The sequence below is a fragment of the Spinacia oleracea genome, chromosome 5 (assembly GCF_020520425.1).
Source record: "Spinacia oleracea cultivar Varoflay chromosome 5, BTI_SOV_V1, whole genome shotgun sequence".
In the NCBI taxonomy this organism is placed as follows: domain Eukaryota; kingdom Viridiplantae; phylum Streptophyta; class Magnoliopsida; order Caryophyllales; family Amaranthaceae; genus Spinacia; species Spinacia oleracea.
Genome location: NC_079491.1, coordinates 95,687,640 through 95,707,309, shown reverse-complemented (window position 1 = coordinate 95,707,309; position 19,670 = coordinate 95,687,640). Strand labels below are relative to the sequence as shown.

The 19,670-nt window shown below is 37.3% G+C and overlaps 1 protein-coding gene across 3 annotated transcripts; it reads right to left on the bottom strand.

The window, feature by feature from the left end:
• Window positions 1-3,622: 3,622 nt before the first annotated feature.
• LOC130461873 (uncharacterized) lies at window positions 3,623-17,968 on the bottom strand. Of its 3 annotated transcripts, none has more exons than XR_008921827.1 (16): window positions 16,408-17,968; window positions 15,993-16,125; window positions 11,401-11,484; window positions 9,601-9,907; window positions 9,276-9,506; window positions 8,870-9,169; window positions 8,323-8,745; window positions 7,945-8,220; window positions 7,633-7,845; window positions 7,200-7,546; window positions 6,910-7,113; window positions 6,710-6,817; window positions 6,551-6,632; window positions 6,375-6,466; window positions 6,115-6,259; window positions 3,623-3,906 (listed from the first exon to the last, which is right to left on the bottom strand). XR_008921827.1 is itself a non-coding variant. In XM_056830134.1 (16 exons), the coding sequence occupies exons 4-15, from the start codon at window positions 9,892-9,894 to the stop codon at window positions 6,161-6,163; spliced, it is 2,679 nt and encodes an 892-aa protein (XP_056686112.1). In that variant the 5' UTR covers window positions 9,895-9,907; window positions 11,401-11,484; window positions 15,993-16,125; window positions 16,408-17,949; the 3' UTR covers window positions 3,623-3,906; window positions 6,115-6,160. The 3 variants fall into 3 exon arrangements, 2 of the variants coding, with proteins under 2 accessions (XP_056686112.1, XP_056686113.1); XM_056830134.1 differs by having other exon boundaries at window positions 6,365-6,466; window positions 16,408-17,949; XM_056830135.1 differs by lacking the exon at window positions 6,710-6,817 and having other exon boundaries at window positions 6,365-6,466; window positions 16,408-17,951.
• Window positions 17,969-19,670: the final 1,702 nt, after the last annotated feature.

The following is a 19,670-nucleotide window of genomic DNA, read 5'->3' as shown; positions in this document are numbered from 1 at the left end:
TCATCTTCGATCTCATCCTCAGTTAATTCATACAATCAATTATTTTTTTCCCATCAATTTTGTGGTTTCTTCGTATTTGTATTTGATTCTGTTTTGTTTTAATTTTGTTGGATTTTTTTGGTATTTGTTTATGAATGACATTTAGGGTGTTGTGGGTTGTGAGATTTAGGTTGAATTGCATTTTGAGTGTAAAATCTGGGTAGGGAAGCAAACTGTGTTCAGATTAATTTTGTAAATTTTGGCGCTAATACTTTTGGTACTGTTATTCTCGGTCCTATTGGATTTATTTTTGATTCGAATTTGGATCTGATTTGGGGGATTTGATTTGGAAATTAAACCTAATTAAACCTACTTCTGGTGCTACTGGCCTCCTGTCATTGTTCAGGCTTGCAGACTGCTCAGGGCAGTCTGCTGTTGTGTAGGCCAGTTGATGTGCTCTACTGCTATTTGCTTTGCTGCAGTGCTGTTGTACTCTGCTACATCATACTCTGATAAATACAAATATCGTTCCTGATACATATTCTTAGGTTTTTTAGTTGTAACTCTTCTAAGATAAATCCTGCTAAGTAACTGAATTCCTCCGAGAAAAAGTGCAAGAAAAGGATGGTTGTTGTTTGTTGATTTTGCATTCATTTTGAATAACTTTCTTAATTAGATCTTTTAAATAATTATTGTTTGTTGATTTTGCATTCATATATAGGTTGGAAAATGGAGAAATAGAAAAATGGGAAGGGGAAAGATCTCGATCGAGAGGATTGACAACTTGACAAGCTGGAAAATAACCTTTACTAAAGAGGATTGATAATTTAAATATTGTGTTTCTTGAGTTTTTTCCATTGTTTTTTGTTTTATTTCGTTAAAAGAATGGTTTTTGTGAAGTGTATCTTAATAAAGTTCACATTTTTTATGAACTTTATTGGCCTTAAAAATCTAATTAATGACTCTCTCAACATTAAAATGACAGTTATTTTATTGGGTAGAGTTATCTTAATTAGATCTTTTAACTAATTGTTGTTGTTTGTTGATTGTTGTTTGTTGATTTTGCATTCATATAGGTTGAAAAATTGAGAACTAGAAAAATGGGAAGGGGAAAGATCTCGATCGAGAGGATTGACAATTTGACAAGCAGGCAAGTAACCTTTACTAAAGAGGATTGACAATTTAAAGATTGTGTTTCTTGAGTTTTTTCCTTGGTTTTTGTTTTATTTCGTTATAGAATGGTTTTTGTGAAGTGTATCTTAATAAAGGTCACATTTTTTATGAACTTTATTGGACTTAAAAATCTAATTAATGACTCTCTCAACATTAAAAATGACAAGTTATTTTATTGAGTAGAGTTAGATCTTGGGTTTTTCTCTCTGAATGCTAATGAGTAGTTTGACTTCATTTGTGTTTGGGATAGTTAGAACCCTTAGAAGTAGTTATGTCGGTTTTGGCTACAGAATATGATGCATTTAGATATCTTATTGTCTAGCCATAATGACTTCAAATAACTTCTCTCTTAGCTAGAGGGGATTTCGTTATCAGTCCAATTTATTTTTCAAAGGCTCTAAGCTATCCATTTTCTCTTGATTGATGTACTTTGTGAATTATAATCATAGTATATGTATGCATATCTTTCGGTTGAAATAACCAGAATTTGTGCTATATGTCTTAATAAATATTTTCTAAGGTGCGTTTAGGTAAGGAATGTCGTTGCTATTTAACAACAGTGTTACTAAACTTAAAGGTACAATTTCATATCCACTTGTTGATCAGCTGAATCCTAAATTAGATTCATTTCAGACTCGGCTTGACAGTTCAGCTGACATGAGAATGGATGTGTTTGAATTTCATCCCGAAGGATTCACTTGGATGCATGTACACCAAACGTGGATGAATGGATCAACATTAGAATCTGAAAGGGTGTGGCTATTCTAGAGCCTTGATGGAGGAGGTTAAAAGTAGACCTAATGAAGCAATGACACGCGGTTAAAAGTAGACATGTGAACGTTTTTTTTAACCTAATATTTATATTTAGTGGTTGTAATACAATTTTAAGTTATATAATTTCGCGCGCATTGCGTGCTTAAAATACTAGTGGTATATAAGAACACAAATGTAACACCCCGACCTCTAATCCAGGTATTAAATCATAACTAGCAGCGGAATTAACCTAATCGGTCGGAACATTACCAGCCGTAACTCCCTCTTGGGAATTACAAGGCAACCATCAATCATAAGCTATTAAATCCTCCAAAATTAACATAATAATCCTTTATATTCCCAAAGTAAAAGTACATAACTTACTAAAAATCTCTAATTAACTATTAAAACATAAACTAGGTGGAAATTATTAAGGTGAAATCCTCGCCACTACTCGTTTCCGTCGTTCCCAGCAGTACCTAAAACAGAAAACAAAAACGGTGAGCCGAAGACTCAGTAACGACTATCCTAGTAACGTAAATTCATTTCAATTCATATTATTTAATAACACAGGGAGAATAGAATAATGTAAAACATTTTATAAAGTCCTTTATTTAATTCATTCATAAACTTTAGGGTGCACATGCTAGCCGTGGCAAGTATGACATGGTGGAACGTCTTCCACGATGGACCGCTGTCCATAAACATGGGGCCTTGGCCCGAAAACATGAGAGCCTTGGCTCAATGGGCGGATGCCCCATGGGTACATGCATGACCGAGAATAGTAACCTGTGAACATATACTGCCAAACGGACTAGGTCTTTCACTTTCATTTATCATGTTTCGTTTAATTTTACATTTTAGCCTTTTACTTCAGTTGAAGTAACATATTTACTTTGGATCATAAGATCAAACATCCTTTCTTTCATGGTTTCTTATAAACAGCATTTTATAAGAAATTCAATCAATCATAATATCATTTTATAATCAATCATAAAATAAGGAATAATTCCATCAAATCATATTATAATAAATTATTCAACCAAAACATAATTCATTTCCCGCAATTCAATAAAACATGTCAAAGCATTTAGATCATAAATTCAATCATAATGTCATGATTTCATAAACACATTTAGAAGGGAATTGCGGGTACTAGCAATAGCCGTTACCTCACTTCCACGATTTTGCTAAGGATTTTCCTTGGTTCGTTCGTCCTGAGCTCCGAGTCCAATTTCTTTCAAAATAATAAATAATTGAATTAGCACTAGTGGAAAAAATACCTGTTGAGGGGGGCATTTTGGGTTTATTGAGGCGAACAAGGCCCGCTGCGACAGACGTAGCTTCAACAGCTCAGTGATCTGTTGAGGTGGGCTTTGTTCGCCTCAACAGGTGATCTGTTGTGGGGGGCTTTCAAAAGCCCGCCTCAACAACCTCTACAGAAATGCGAAAAATAAGGACCTGTTGAGGGGGGCATTTAAGAAGCCCGCCTCAACAGCCTCCTCTGTTGAGGCTCACTTCTTAAATGCCCCCCTCAACAGGTCCTTATTTTTGCGCCAAAAATTCATATGTTGTTGAGGCGTACATTAAAAGCCCCCTTCAACAACATTAATTTTTTTTTTTCCAAATTCTTTTAAAATATAAAATAGGCGGCAATAACCACAACTAGATATATACTCCATTGAGTATTGAAACCTGTACCCAATCAACACCAAAATAGCAAAGGTATGAATCTGCTTATCTTTGATAAATAAATCATTACATTAACTTCATTTATATTAACCCAACAGAGCAAAGCGTATATATAGTACGTATGTTTACAATTTTTAAACACCTAGCTAGTCTAACAAATTACAACTAATATTAACAACTAAAGACAAAAGGCTAGAGAGCTAATCTAACAAATGTCTCTAATCCAGCCACTTAGGTCCCTTTAGATCATGCATTACAAACCTTAAGTAAGGTCGTGTTGACTTTCTTCCAATCGACTCGATCCCTAGCCTGCAAGTTGCATGGAAGGAAAATATATATGAGTACCAAAGTTTACACTCACGATATTGTCTTTACATTCCATTGAAGCATAAAATTAAAAGATATAGTTGCAGACTATAGAGATAATTAAGTACGTTGTTGACCTATAACGACCCAATGAGCCTTAAATGTGCATACGTAGATTAGAATGAGTTTTAGAAAGTTAAAGCTATGTATATTAGTCATGTAATAAGAATCAAATGAGTCCTTAGGTTCTTTAGTTCAAAGTTGGGAGCGGAAATGTCATTTTAGCTCTAAACATGACCTATAACGACCTAATGAGCCTTAAATGTGCATAAATAGATTCGAATGAGTTTTAGAAAGTTAAAACTATGTATATTAGTCATGTAATAAGAATCAAATGAGTCCTTAGGTTCTTTAGTTCAAAGTTGGGAGCGGAAATGTCATTTTAGCTCTAAACATGACCTATAACGACCTAATGAGCCTTAAATGTGCATAAATAGATTCGAATGAGTTTTAGAAAGTTAAAACTATGTATATTAGTCATGTAATAAGAATCAAATGAGTCCTTAGGTTCTTTAGTTCAAAGTTGGGAGCGGAAATGTCATTTTAGCTCTAAACATGACCTATAACGACCTAATGAGCCTTAAATGTGCATAAATAGATTCGAATGAGTTTTAGAAAGTTTTAACTATGCATATTAGACATGTAATAAGAATCAAATGAGTCCTTAGGTTTTTTAGTTCAAAGTTGGGAGCGGAAATGTCATTTTAGCTCTAAACATGACCTATAACGACCTAATGAGCCTTAAATGTACATAAATAGATTCGAATGAGTTTAAGAAAGTTTTAACTATGCATATTAGACATGTAATAAGAATCAAATGAGTCCTTAGGTTTTTTAGTTCAAAGTTGGGAGCGGAAATGTCATTTTAGCTCTAAACATGACCTATAACGACCTAATGAGCCTTAAATGTGCATAAATAGATTCGAATGAGTTTTAGAAAGTTTTAACTATGCATATTAATCATGTAATAAGAATCAAATGAGTCCTTAGGTTCTTTAGTTCAAAGTTGGGAGCGGAAATGTCATTTTAGCTCTAAACATGACCTATAACGACCTAATGAGCCTTAAATGTGCATAAATAGATTCGAATGAGTTTTAGAAAGTTAAAACTATGTATATTAGTCATGTAATAAGAATCAAATGAGTCCTTAGGTTCTTTAGTTCAAAGTTGGGAGCGGAAATGTCATTTTAGCTCTAAACATGACCTATAACGACCTAATGAGCCTTAAATGTGCATAAATAGATTCGAATGAGTTTTAGAAAGTTTTAACTATGCATATTAGACATGTAATAAGAATCAAATGAGTCCTTAGGTTCTTTAGTTCAAAGTTGGGAGCGGAAATGTCATTTTAGCTCTAAACATGACCTATAACGACCTAATGAGCCTTAAATGTGCATAAATAGATTCGAATGAGTTTTAGAAAGTTTTAACTATGCATATTAGTCATGTAATAAGAATCAAATGAGTCCTTAGGTTCTTTAGTTCAAAGTTGGGAGCGGAAATGTCATTTTAGCTCTAAACATGACCTATAACGACCTAATGAGCCTTAAATGTGCATAAATAGATTCGAATGAGTTTTAGAAAGTTAAAACTATGCATATTAGACATGTAATAAGAATCAAATGAGTCCTTAGGTTTTTTAGTTCAAAGTTGGGAGCGGAAATGTCATTTTAGCTCTAAACATGACCTATAACGACCTAATGAGCCTTAAATGTGCATAAATAGATTCGAATGAGTTTTAGAAAGTTAAAACTATGTATATTAGTCATGTAATAAGAATCAAATTTGTCCTTAGGTTCTTTAGTTCAAAGTTGGGAGCGGAAATGTCATTTTAGCTCTAAACATGACCTATAACGACCTAATGAGCCTTAAATGTGCATAAATAGATTCGAATGAGTTTTAGAAAGTTAAAACTATGTATATTAGTCATGTAATAAGAATCAAATGAGTCCTTAGGTTCTTTAGTTCAAAGTTGGGAGCGGAAATGAGTCCTTAGGTTCTTTAGTTCAAAGTTTAGTTCAAAGTGAAATTCTAAAGACCACCAGATCAGAATTCACATGCAACAGCAGCAAGACCAGCAGATTAGTATTCAAAGCAATAAATTAGCAAATCCAGCAGACTTGTAATTATGGAAAAATTAAAGAACTTTACCAAATCCATGAAGATATAAACGCTTCCATCTTTGTGTCTAAACAACCTAAGTAAATAAATACTTGGTTGTAAAAAACTTAGCCCATTGCTCACGAACCACATCTATTTCCTCATCGGTATAAGGCGCATTTCTTGGAGTGTAAGCCTGAAATAAGTAACATGATAAGTAATGCTACTTGTAAATTAAGAATTCTACTACGTAAAAGTACTAGTATTAGTAGTTCAACTAACATATGGTAAAAGAACGAACATTGTCTAACCGCTCATCAGTGTTATGGTGTAACGTGACTATTTCATGCATGAACTTCATAACGTAATAGCCACACTCGCGGGCGCCGACTTGTTGAGCACACTGATTTGGAGATAAATCATAAATTATATATCCAAGTAGTTACCCAAAAAAAAAAAGTAAAGCTAATTAGTAAGCATGATATACCTTTACATGGAAGCCTTTCAACCCCTGCATAGTCGCTCTATTCGGACAAATCCCATCATTAAACTTGTACACTTGGTATGCCCTGGAAGTTGAGTAAAACTTCATGAATCTGATTCGGCACGAAAAGAAATAACTTAAAAAGAATTGAAAGTAACTTACAAACACAAGATTCCCCATGCACTATTTTCTCGGTTGGAACCTATCGCAGAGTCGAAAATATACGCACAACCTCTACGTAGGTCTAACACGTACAAAATCCAATGATTTCTGCATTATATATAAATGTTATTGCAACCTTATGCATGAAAATAACAATAACATAGCTATTTACCAAATATCGATCAATCTCTAACACTTACTCTTGATGGTATGGGATCAAAAACCACTTGGTAATGTTAGGATCACCCTTCTTCTCCTTTTCAATTTCAGCATTGAAAACTACTTTCAAATACATTGATGCAGCCTGAGGGTTGGCCTTGATTCTAGAGCTTGACATTGCCTCGGGACAAACAACCCCAATCTGAGAGTTGTCAAATGCAAAGGTGTGTTCGTGGAATAAACACCTACAAAGTAAATGTATAATGCAAAAATTTCAAAAACTATTATAGTTGACAAAACCAAAAACAAAAATATCGATGGAAAAGTTTACATCATATAGACTTGGATCACTGAAATGTTGAGGCACGCCCCTCTAAGGAACTCTTCAACGTCAACCTCATTTACATAAGTTTGTCGATCTTCGTCATAATGCCAAACCGAAGCGGGCAATGGGATTGAAGTATTTTTATATACATCACCGGGCGCCGTATTGATGATAAACTTCAAATAATTGCATGATGGGCCAAGACCTTGAATTGTGTCGTCTGCCAAATTTTGCTTCTTACTTTTGGCGGCTGATTCTTCAGTTTTACGATCACAACTACCTACCATCTCTTTGGCCGTCTTAGAGTTCTTCGACTTCGATTTCGACTCCAACTTATTTGAGCATGAATTTTCCTGTAACAATAATGTTAAGCTAGCATGAAAAGTTCAGTTTTGATTTCAGTGTTGAAGCACAGGGGAGTGGGAAGCATATGGTTTACCTTGGCCGTTAACTTCAGTGTTGTCTTCTCTTTGGACCCTAAATCAAGTGTTGCCTTCTCTTTGACAATTAATTCTGTTGTCTTATCTTTGACAACTAATTCTGTTGTCTTCTCTTTGACAATTAATTCGTTTTTCTTCTCTTTGGAGCTACCAACCACCTCTTCAAAAATCTGACTCCTGGACTTCTTTGTTGGGCGTGGAGTAGAGTACTCCTAAACAGAGGTAGAAACCAAAGGAGTTCAAGGCTCTGAATCTAATTCTAAACAGATGCATAACGCAATGAATGACAATTAATAATAAAAAAGTTATACCTCGTCTTCTTCGAAAATCACCAAGTGAATTGGCCATTGCACAAAACTAGCAAGAGCCCTGCCTAAGTTATTGAATCCATCTCCAGTAGGTACCGGAAGAGTGTCATCATCATGTCCGTCGTAAATACAATCAACTTGGACCTTATAATGACTAGGCTTCATCGATCTAAAGTGTTGGTGCAACGAACCATCCAATGGGTACGCCATACCATCTGCCACTATCACTTTGTTACCCAAAACTTTATCCTCAAGGGCAAGACGACATGGAGTTATGGCCTTCACAAATAAATTTACAAAATTTCAGAAATCACTACAAAGTACAATATTAAAAACCTAGCTAGGGGTGTTTTGAGTGTATGCACTATAGAGAATATATACCTTCAGCTCGCGTGGTTGCTGCGATGAACTCGGACAACAGGTTACGAGTGCACGGTTAACATCAAACTCATCACTTACAAGAGCAGAATCAAGTGCGGGGGTAGAGAGGGTGTGTAGTTGACCGGTTGCTTTCAATGTGGCTAGTTGGTTTTGGAGGGCCTCCGCCACCTTTCTCTCTAATTGATCTTCAAACTCCCTTCTCACCGAAGCTCTGATTGATTCGATAGCCTCCGGTGATGGTTCAATATGGCCACATCTACTACTTTGGTCTATTGGACCGAAAGCAACTTTGTAACCGACATTAACTCCACCTGTTGCCTTGACACGCCCACGGTGATCCTTTTTTCCCATAGCCTTGGTGAGGGCATCTTCTCCCTGGGTGAATGAAATATTTCCTTTTCCCTCTTCTTCTATGTACTCCAACTATAAGAATTAGGAAAGTAAAAATTAGATGGTATACATGATGGAAAGGAGAAGCAATCTTAGCAATAGAACTAGGAATTAGGAAAGAAAAGGATATAGAACGTAAAATTTCATATGCACTTACAGCCATCTTAGCAATATTTACGGCTTCTTTATCATTCGGGTCAACTTCCCACTTTCCCTCTTTGTTTTTAACTTGATGAGCCAAGATCCACTCTACTGATCTAAACTTCTTAAATCTATCTGGCGCTGTGGTGAGTGATGAGGTCACTGAGGAGGAGCCACTTGAGAGGGTTAAAGCTGCCTCTGGCGGTAGTCGCCCATCATTTATCCACTCTGGTCTCTTTCTAACATAACCCTTTTGGCCTGTGCGATGTGGGTGCTTGTTTTGTAATGCACTTTTACTTGCTTTTTCTCTACGAACCTGTCAAAAAACACATAAAGAACATGTCGAACATTTAAAGATGGCAACAACAAACTAATCATATAATTATATAAAAAAATATCTAGCAAAGTAAATTCATTATTACCAACATCTCCGGCTTGTTTCGTTCTATCACAAATGTTTTCCAATCATCCTCTGTGATTTGATGGTAGATGTCCCAAGGCATGTCATTTGTCTGATGTTTCGGCATTTTTTCTTTCTTAGTTATCCAACGCCGCGTTAACCTGGACTTGAAAGCTCCAAAGCGTTTCGCCACACACATATGAAAATATTTTTCTCTCCTTTTAGCCGGATCATCAATAATGTGGAACAGAAGCTGTTAATTTTATGGATAAGAGATTGTTAGAAACGTATGCTACACAAATAGATAATCTAGGAGAATACAAATCAAGTTTTTATTCAATGTTTACCTTGGTCTCCTCCCAAAACCCCTTCTTTGTGTGTTCATCTAACGTTGAATATTCTTTCACATTAATGTTAATTCTAGCAGCACAAGACCCAACTTGCTTCCCGTATTCTCCTGACCATTCTCCATCGGGGATTCCATATTGATTATACTGAAGATGCATAGGCTTTTTGGCTTGAACTCCTTTTGACGGACCACGGGATTTGGTCTTTTTACTAGTGTTGGTACCTTGTGATTCCCCCGTAGGATGACTAGCTCCATCAATTCCCTGTATTTCATTATCACGATGATCATCCATGGTAGCTACGGTCCTGCAACAAAGAAAAGAGAGCAATACTTAGTAAAGGGAGCAATACTTAGAAAAGAGAGCAAAATGCTACAATTGGCCATTTACAAAGCTATACCTAAAATAATGGCCTTATGGTATTACACCTAACATGCAAAACAATCCCAAATCAAACCTCACCTAAAAAAACAACCCAAAAAAAAATCATAACTCACCAGTTCTACGCACTGATCTGAGCTGTGCAGATCAGTGCACATAACTGCACAGTTCTGTGCACTGATCTGCACAGTTCTGATCTGAGCTGTGCAGATCAGTGCACATAACTGCACAGTTCTGATCAGTGCATATTCCTTGTGCTACTTGCAGTTCTCGTGGATTGATAAAATGCAATATATGTCAAGGTGGCGGCTCTCTTCTTGCTCGCAATATTGCAACCATCAAATGGTAAGAGTTGCATTTTGTTATACTGTGGGATATGTTACCAATCTTTATTAGTTATTCTCTCTCTGTATTCCCATATTAATCTGTTCCACAAGTTTCTTATCTATTAATTTGAGGAGTTTTTTTTTTCTTTTTTTCTTTTTGTGACACTGCTCTTGAAGAATTGGAGAAGCTTATAAATAGTTATTTAGTTGTGGTTAGCAAAATGAAGTCATGGGCAAGTAGACAACGGGTAGGTTGTGTATACATTATGTCTTGTTTTTTTATATTAAGGGCAAAATGCTACAATTGGCCATTTACAAAGCTATACCTAAAATAATGGCCTTATGGTATTACACCTAACATGCAAAACAATCCCAAATCAAACCTCACCTAAAAAAACAACCCAAAAAAAAAATCATAACTCACCAGTTCTACGCACTGATCTGCACAGCTCAGATCAGAACTGTGCAGATCAATGCACAGAACTGATCAGAACTGACCAGTTCTGTGCACTGATCTGCACAGTTCTGATCTGAACTGTGCAGATCAATGCACAGAACTGATCAGAACTGACCAGTTCTGTGCACTGATCTGCACAGTTCTGATTTGAGCTGTGCAGATCAATGCACAGAACTGATCAGAACTGACCAGTTTTGTGCACTGATCTGCACAGTTATGATCTGAGCTGTGCAGATCAGTGCACAGAACTGATCAGAACTGACCAGTTCTGTGCACTGATCTGCACAGTTCTGATCTGAGCTGTGCAGATCAGTGCACAGAACTGATCAGAACTGACCAGTTCTGTGCACTGATCTGCACAGTTCTGATCTGGGCTGTGCAGATCAGTGCACATAACTGCACAGTTCTGATCAGTTTTGTCCACTGATCTGCACAGTTCTGATCTGGGCAGTGCAGATCAGTGCACAGAACAGAACTGATCAGTGCACTGAGAAGCTAAAACAGTACTTCACTGAGTTGATTAGTGCATCATCAACCACCAGAAAACAAACATCAGAAACTAAGTTACCAATCACAAAGCCATGCAAACAAGAACAGGTAATTGATATTATTAGACAAAATGTACTGAAAACTAACCTAGGAAAATTCAACTGCAATTTCTGCAACCTGTGCTTGGAACCTGGCTCACATAAGAGGATACGACATTCACCAAGTTTACACCTGTGTGAAAAAACCAGATAAAGTTAGTCAAGTTATTAGAAGTATCAGACTCTCAGTAACTTAAATAGGAGGGATAAAGTAGGAGACTATCACTGCAATTCCTCTTCACAATACAAGTGGCAATTGATTGGGGTTGAATTTTTAGAAAAAAAATATGAATTAATATCCACAAGTATCCTTCACTATTCAAATTTAAGTAGTCAAGATAACAAAAATTCCAAGGCGCATAGGCTTTCAGATATGAATAGAAAGAACAAAGTCAAAAACTTCAACAATGCATCAGAAGTGAAGCCCGAACTTACACATGTATGTTTCAATTACGATTCGTAACCCATATTCCTTCCGTATGATCTGTACGCATATGATTAGTATTATTTGCATCCTCCTCTTCTGGCAATGGTTGAACAACCATTGGTAACGGAGGTGTGTCATCATACTCATCATACTCATCTTCATCTACAACATCATCAATACCCAAAATATGTCTTTTTCCTTGGGCAACAACACGCCATCTAGGATCAATATTGTCAACCACATAAAAAACTTGCTTAGCTAGTGATGCTAGAATGAATGGCTCGTCACTGTCACTTAGTCGATCAAAATTCACCAAGGTTAAACCCGGGAAAATTTCATCTCGCTTCACACCATTTTGGTTGTTATCCCACTGACACCGAAAAACAGGGATCACAAAATAGGTATAATCAAGCTCCCATATTTCTTCGATAACACCATAATATGATTGTGTTGAATCAACCGGCCTTTTATCCTTAGCGCTTGCATAGACCCTAGATGATGCAACAACCTTTACTCCACTATTTTGCACTACACTCTTTTCATCTTGCCTTCTAGTGTAGAATGTGAACCCATTGATATCATATCCTTCAAAAGATCGAACACATAGTCGAGGACCTCGAGATAACCACTTGATCGTATCAGAAACATCATGGTCTTGTTTCTTTCCAACTTCCTTCTTAAACCATTCAATAAATGTGCGATTATGTTCCCGCATCAACGCTCTTTCCTTCAACTTAGGATTACAATGTTGCAATTCAAGCAGATGCTTTTCTAAATAAGGATGAACCTCTGTAAGATGCTGCAACACACAAAGATGTGCCTTATTCTTCCTCTCCGATGGAGGAGATATCACATTTTTACCAATTACTCCCTCCCCTGCGAGCCTACCAACATGTCGAGATTTTGGAAGTCCTATTGGTTCAAGGCTTGACAAAAACTCAGCTAGATATCCAGAAATCTCTTCTTTAAGGACTCCCCGAATGATACTACCCTCTGGATTAGCCGGATTCCTTGCTTTGTCCTTTAAAGTCTTAAAAAATCTCTCAAAAGGATACATCCATCTTAAGAACACCGGACCACATAACTTGACTTCGCGAACTAAATGGACAATCAAATGCACCATTATATCAAAGAAAGAAGGCGGAAAATACATTTCAAATCGACATAGAGTTTCAACAACATCATTGTGCAAAGCATCCAAAGTCTCCGGATCAATCACCTTAGCACATATGGAATTGAAAAACAAACAAAGTTTTGTTATAACATGTCTCACGTGTTTCGACAATATCCCACGAAGTGCAATTGGCAAAAATACATTAATCTTGCATGACAATCATGAGACTTCATACCAATCAACCTAAGGTCCGAGAGAGACACTAGGCGCTTAACATTCGACGAATATCCCGAGGGAACCTTAATGCCATGTAAGCACTCACAAAACTTCTTCTTCTCCTTTCTCGACATTGTGTAACACGCTGGAGGCAGAAAGGTCTTTGTACCATCCTTTTTTTTAACAGGCCACAAATCTGGTCGAATATTCTTCTTTTTCATATCTTTCCGCACATTCTCATTGTCCTTGGTCTTTCCTGGTATGTTTAGCAAAGTCCCGATGATAGCATCGCACACATTTTTCTCAATGTGCATTACATCGAGACAATGCCTAACCGACAAATCTTTCCAGTAGGGAAGATCCCATAATGGAGACACTTTCTTCCATAAAACACCCTTTTTAGACTTGGACTTGAAGCACTTACCGTATTTGGTTTCAACATTTTTGATACGTTCATAAACTTGTGATCCTGTCAAAGGTGTACGAGCTACTCCTTCCTCGGTGAACCCATTGAATTCCTTCTTCTTCTTACGATAAGGATGATATCGACTAAGGTGCTTCCTGAAATCTGGGTAGATATTTTTCTTGAAATGATCCAACCGTGTGGGCTTCATGTCCTCTTCACATATAGGGCATGCTTGTTCTCCTTTGGTTTTGTACCCAGACAAGTTTCCATAGGCCGGAAAATCATTTATGGTACAGAAAACCATTGCCCGCAATGTAAAGTTTGAGTTGGTGTGAGCATCGAACATTGGAACACCTTCATTCCACAACAATTTCAAATCATCTATGAGTGGAGCGAGATACACATCTATATCATGTCCTGGCTGCTTAGGCCCTGAGATGAGGAGTGACAACATGATATACTTGCGTTTCATACACAACCATGGAGGAAGATTGTAAATTGCAAGAAGAACCGGCCAAGTGCTATGCTGACTACTCAGAGAGCCGTATGGATTCATCCCATCTGTACATAGAGCAAGTCTCAGATTTCTAACCTCCTTGCCAAATTCAGGATACTTCTTATCAATAGTTCTCCATTGAGGAGAATCAGCCGGATGTCTAAGGAATTCATCTTTCTTCCTCCCTTCCGCATGCCACCTCAGATACTTAGCATTCTTCTTTACGGAGAACAAGCGCTCAAACCTAGGTATGATCGGAAGATACCACAATACCTTGGCGGGCGGTCCCCTCTTAGCTGAATTGGCCCCTTTACGCTTGTAACGCGACATAGAACACGTTGGACACTTATCCAAATTTTCATACTCTTTTCTGTAAAGAATACAATCATTTGGGCAAGCATCTATCTTGACGGCCTCTAAGCCTAAGGGATTCGTCAATTTGTTGGCATAATAGGCAGAGGTGGGAATGTCATTGCCATCGGGAAACCAAAGACCTAGTCGTTTCAATAATTTCGTGAAACTTTCTTCGGTCCAACCACTCTCCGCTTTCAAGTTGGAAAGTGATGCCACACATTCTAACAATTTGAATTTTGTACACCCAGGGTACAAAGGCGTCTCAGCAGCCTTTAATACCTGCTCGAGTATGTGAGGTCGTCCATTCAAGTGATCTTTCACCGCATCCATAATTTCATTTATTTCATTATCTTCTTGCTCATCATCATCCATCTCATTATTCTCAGAAATATCAGAATCACTCTCATCACTCTCATCACTCTCTGCCAGAACATCAAATTCATTCACACTAGAACTTGGACGATCAAGTATTTTCTCACCATGCCAAAACCAGACATGGTAATCTTGCTTAAACCCACGACGAAATAAATGATCCTCAATTTCATCAATATCACCTAACCGCCTTACATTGTTACAATCACGGCAAGGACAATAGATCTTTGCGGCTTTCGTATTCCGTTGGTGTGCTAAAGCACATCTAAGGAACTCCTCAACCCCACTCAAGTATTCCACCGTAGTATGGTCACCGTACATCCAACGACGACTCGTTTCTAATAACACAAGGTTTTACACAGAATTAGATAAATCAAGCCACAAATTCTTAATTTTGACACAAGAACTATACATCAGAAAAATGGTAAGACCTCATCTCAATTTTAAAACCAAACAAAACAGGAATATGTCTCAACATTAACATTTATTAGCTTCACATAAGATTTCACAGGAATAAACTAAAATCGATTTAAGTATAAACTAGCTTGGCATAAGATCTTTGTTCTCTAATGATGCAATCTTATCCAAAGATAAAATATCAGTAAAAACCATCCTCCAGTACTCAATCAATAGATCCCAGCGATGCTCATGTTTAGGTTTTAAATTAGTTACGAAACCCGCATTCAGTGTAAATAAACCCATTTGCACATTAGGTTAGCGGAATTGGGAGACTACACTTTGAAACACTAACAGGGTAGCAGAAAAAAGGCAACGTATTCACTTGGATTGGGTTCTGTTCGGGTTAATTCGGTTTACTTCATATTCATTCAGCTAAAATCAGATCAATCTAGCGATATCCTCAAACTCTGACTACCTTCTTTCAAGTACAATACAGGTCCAATAAGAAATCTTGAAGTAAATAATCCAGTGAAGGCCAGGTTTATTACCACCAAGTCATATACAAGTAACCTCGTAGATGTCATTTTAGCATAATATCAAGGCAATCTGGCAGACAGTCAGTCAGCTCTAAGTATCAGAGAATAGTGATATTACAAACTAACCAAAGCAACTAGCAGACTGATCACTAAATAGATACAAATAGGTGCAAGTATTTGGGAAGAAAACACTGTTTAAGGTGCGAGATTTTTTGTAATTGAGCTATTTTCTTTCCTTCTTTATAAATTGGAGCCAAAATAAACAAAAGAAAGGTGCTACCTCATAAACAAAAGAAAGTATCAGAGAACCTCATAACCTACCTCTACAACGGGTGCTATAGCATTTGAGCCACTATTTCCTCCCTTCCCAACATCAAGTTGAATTGAGATGTTGGCCTGAGACAAATCCACCCCAAATTCAGTCGCTCCTGGGTAATTAAGTCTCTTTAGTAGTCTGTCCAATGCCAAAAGCCAGACATTAAATCAAATGGCATTTCACCAAAAGCCATGTAATCCAAAACAGAAAACTAACCTAGCACGAGAAATTCAAACAAAAATGAAATTCAAGCAGGAATTCAAACAAAAAACAGATGGAGTTAGGTCGAGCAGGAATTCAAACAACAAACAGGGGCAATTAGGTCGATGAACAAGGGAAATCAAACAAAAATGAAATGAAGTGGAAAATGCACGAGAAAAAAGAGGATTATTACCCAAATAATTGCAAATAAAAACTAACCTAGCTTCACAAATCGATTGTGTGAAACAGATGGAGTCGCGCGAAGGTAGGAAAGACGACGGTGGGGAAACTCTCCTTCAGATGGTGGTGGTGGAGCCGCGCGGTGAGGAAGGTGGTGGTGGTGGTTATGGTGGTGGTGGAGTCGCGCGGTGAGGATAGGTATGCGTTGGAAGAGATGTGAAGTACGACGAGATGTGAAGAGAAGCTTATCTGTTTGGCGGTGGTTGTAATTGATTTAAATTTAATGTAGCCTATTGAGGCGGGCAATTAAAAGCCCCCTTCAACAGAAGGACCCTATTGAGGCGGGCAATTAAAAGCCCCCTTCAACAGCTTCTCTCTATTGAGGCGGACAAGGAAAGCCCCCTTCAACAGCTTCTGTAGAAGCGAACACCAAAAAAGCCCGCCTCAATCGAATAGTAAAATATTTGACCCGCGTTGACTAAGTAGCTATTGAGGCGCGCTTATGTATGCCCCCCTCAACAAGGGGGCTACAACAGGGGTTTTTTCCACTAGTGTAGTACTAAATCGATAAATAATTTTAAATCAATATTTTATAAAAAAATTATAAGTAATGAATTTATAAATAACGAATTTTTAATAAAACATAATTTCGAAATTTAACGAAATATTATTATTAATCGAATTTTCGATAAAAATACATATATATTTTTATAAATCATAAAAATATTATTTAAATTCCATTTTTATTAATTCAAGCTAGTTACTTTATTTTAGTAAAACCGAAAATTAAATATATACATTTTTCTACTTGAAAAATAATAAACAATTTTATTAGAAAATAACTAAGTTATCAAAATTTATTTAAGGCAAGCAAATTATTAATGAGAAAATCTGAAAATGCAATTCAGATCTTAACTTACCAAAGGTCCAATTCAATTGGCCCAACCTTAAATTGGGTTTGAGTAAGAAAAATAAAAAACCAAAGTTTTAAAAATTGAATTTCTGGTTTTTGGTTCCTGGGAGAATGGCACGAGCAGGGGAAGGGGGGTGCACGGCTCAAGGGGGCACGAAGGGGGAAGGAGAGGAAGGGGAGGTGGCTGGGCTTGGTGGTCGGCGACGGGAAACGCCGGCGTGGCTGAGCGATGCTGGCCGCGTGGCTACGGTTCGCGGATAAGAGGGAGAAAAAGGGGGGAGTGCGAGAGGGAACGAGAAAAGGCGGGGCTGAGAGGTGGGTTTGCTGCGTGGTGGTGGTGGTGGTCGACCGGAGAAGTAGAGTGGTAGGGCTGGATGCTGGTTGTGGTGGCGTTGGTGGTGGTGCGAGCAAGGAAAGAGAAAAAGAAACAGGGGAGGGAGCAGGGGGATTCGTGGGAGAGGAGAGGGGAGACGGTGGGGCGTGTGGTGGTGCTGGCGGGGGTCGAAGGTGGTGGGGGTGGTGTTGATGGTCGTGGACAGTGGCGGTGTTGGGTGGCTGCATCGGTGGTGTTTGGCAGTGGTGGTGGGTGGTTCAGTTTAGAGGAAACAGATAGGGAAAGAGAATTGGAAATTGATTTTGGGTGAGGAAACAAAGTGGCAATTGTCTGATTTAAAACTAAGAAGAGTGAAGAAGAATGTTCAGCCCTTGGGGATCAAGAAAATGAACCAAGACTGAATTGGGAGGAAAAGGGGAAGGAAGGAAAATGCTCCTTCTTCTCTTGTACGTGGAGAGCAAGCAGAAAAAGAGAAAAGGGTGATTTTGGCTCTTTTAAGGGCAATTTGGTAATTTCACAAGATTAGGCCAAAATTTCTGGAATTTGTTGCTATTTTTGGAAACTACTAGAAATAGAAAAGTTTCGCTAAAATAATTCTTTGTAAAATATTGTTAACGAAAAATAAATAAATTTTCGTTTATAAATTTATCGTTTAAAATAAATCGTAAAAACGTTTAAAATAACGAAATTCGATTCGTAATTTATTTAAAACGAAATTAAGCTAATAAATATATTTAATTTTAATAAATAAAGTTTAAAAATTTCGGGGTATTACAACAAATCCACAAGACAATAACGTACTTTACAGGTGTAAGAATAGAAAGTATAACAACTAGCCGAAAATAACTATCAGAAATTGGATTATATCATTAAACATTGATCGATTACTAGTAGTGTACAAGTACTTAACAGTTAATAGCTAAATGAAACTGATAATGTTATATTGAGACACAAACCGGGACATACATTAAGGTATAAACAAGTAATCTATGAGACTGTATTTGTTTTAGTCGATTGTATAGCCTTTTGCTTGCAATAAATCAAGTTAGTTGACGAAGACAAACATTCTAAGCTACTGATGTTGTTTACATCAAATGTCGTTTGCTTCCATGTGGTTGATCATATATCTCTATTGCCTAAAAAGTCAAATGATGGTACCTACATGTGGTTGATCAAATCAAGTAATATATGTGGTTGATCATATATCTCTATTGCTTAAAAAGTCAAATGATGGTACCTACAAAAATTATCTTAATTCACTTATATGAGGCAAGAAGAAAGGAAGATAGACAAAATAAATGAAAATATTTTGTCCCACATTGGCCAATAAGTAAAGGAAAAGAGAAGGAAAGGGTTCAAAATATAAATCTTTGAGATTGAGAATGTTTCGAATCACATCCATTTGGGCTTCTATTTGGGTACGTTTATGGATATAATGACTTGAGGTAAAACCTTTTTATGAGATCGAAATTCAAGTTGAATTCGAGCTTGAGTTTCCAAGTCGATTTTGAGTTGAGGTTGAGCTCGAGTTTGAATTTTCGAGCCGATTTCTAGTCGAGATTGAGCTCGAGTTTGAGTTTTATTTCGAGCTCGACTCTAGTTTGATATTTTTGAGCTCGCGAGTTTTCGAGTTGAGTCGAGGTTTATTTGGAGTTTTCGAGTTTGAGTTGAACTTAACAAAACATGAATTTGTGTAAATTAAAAGAGTTGAAGGTAAAAACTAGGTCGATTCAATACAAAAAAGGCCGATGAGAAAATGATTCGGGTCAATCGGGTCAAATTAGATATTTACCGGGTGAGATCGGTGTCGGGTGGAGATTATGTCAGGTCAAATCGTTGTCGGTTAGATAAAAGTTTAGGTCAAACCAAGTCGGATCAAATCAGATATTTACCGGGTCAAATCGGTGTCGGCTGGATTTCAGGTCAGGTCAAACCAGTGTCTGGTGGAGATTGGGTGGAACCCAACCGGTGGTAGGTGGAGTTCGGGTCGGATCAAACTGGTTACAGGTGGAGTTTAGATGGGTGAAACGGGTGTCAGGTAGAGTCAAGTCGGTT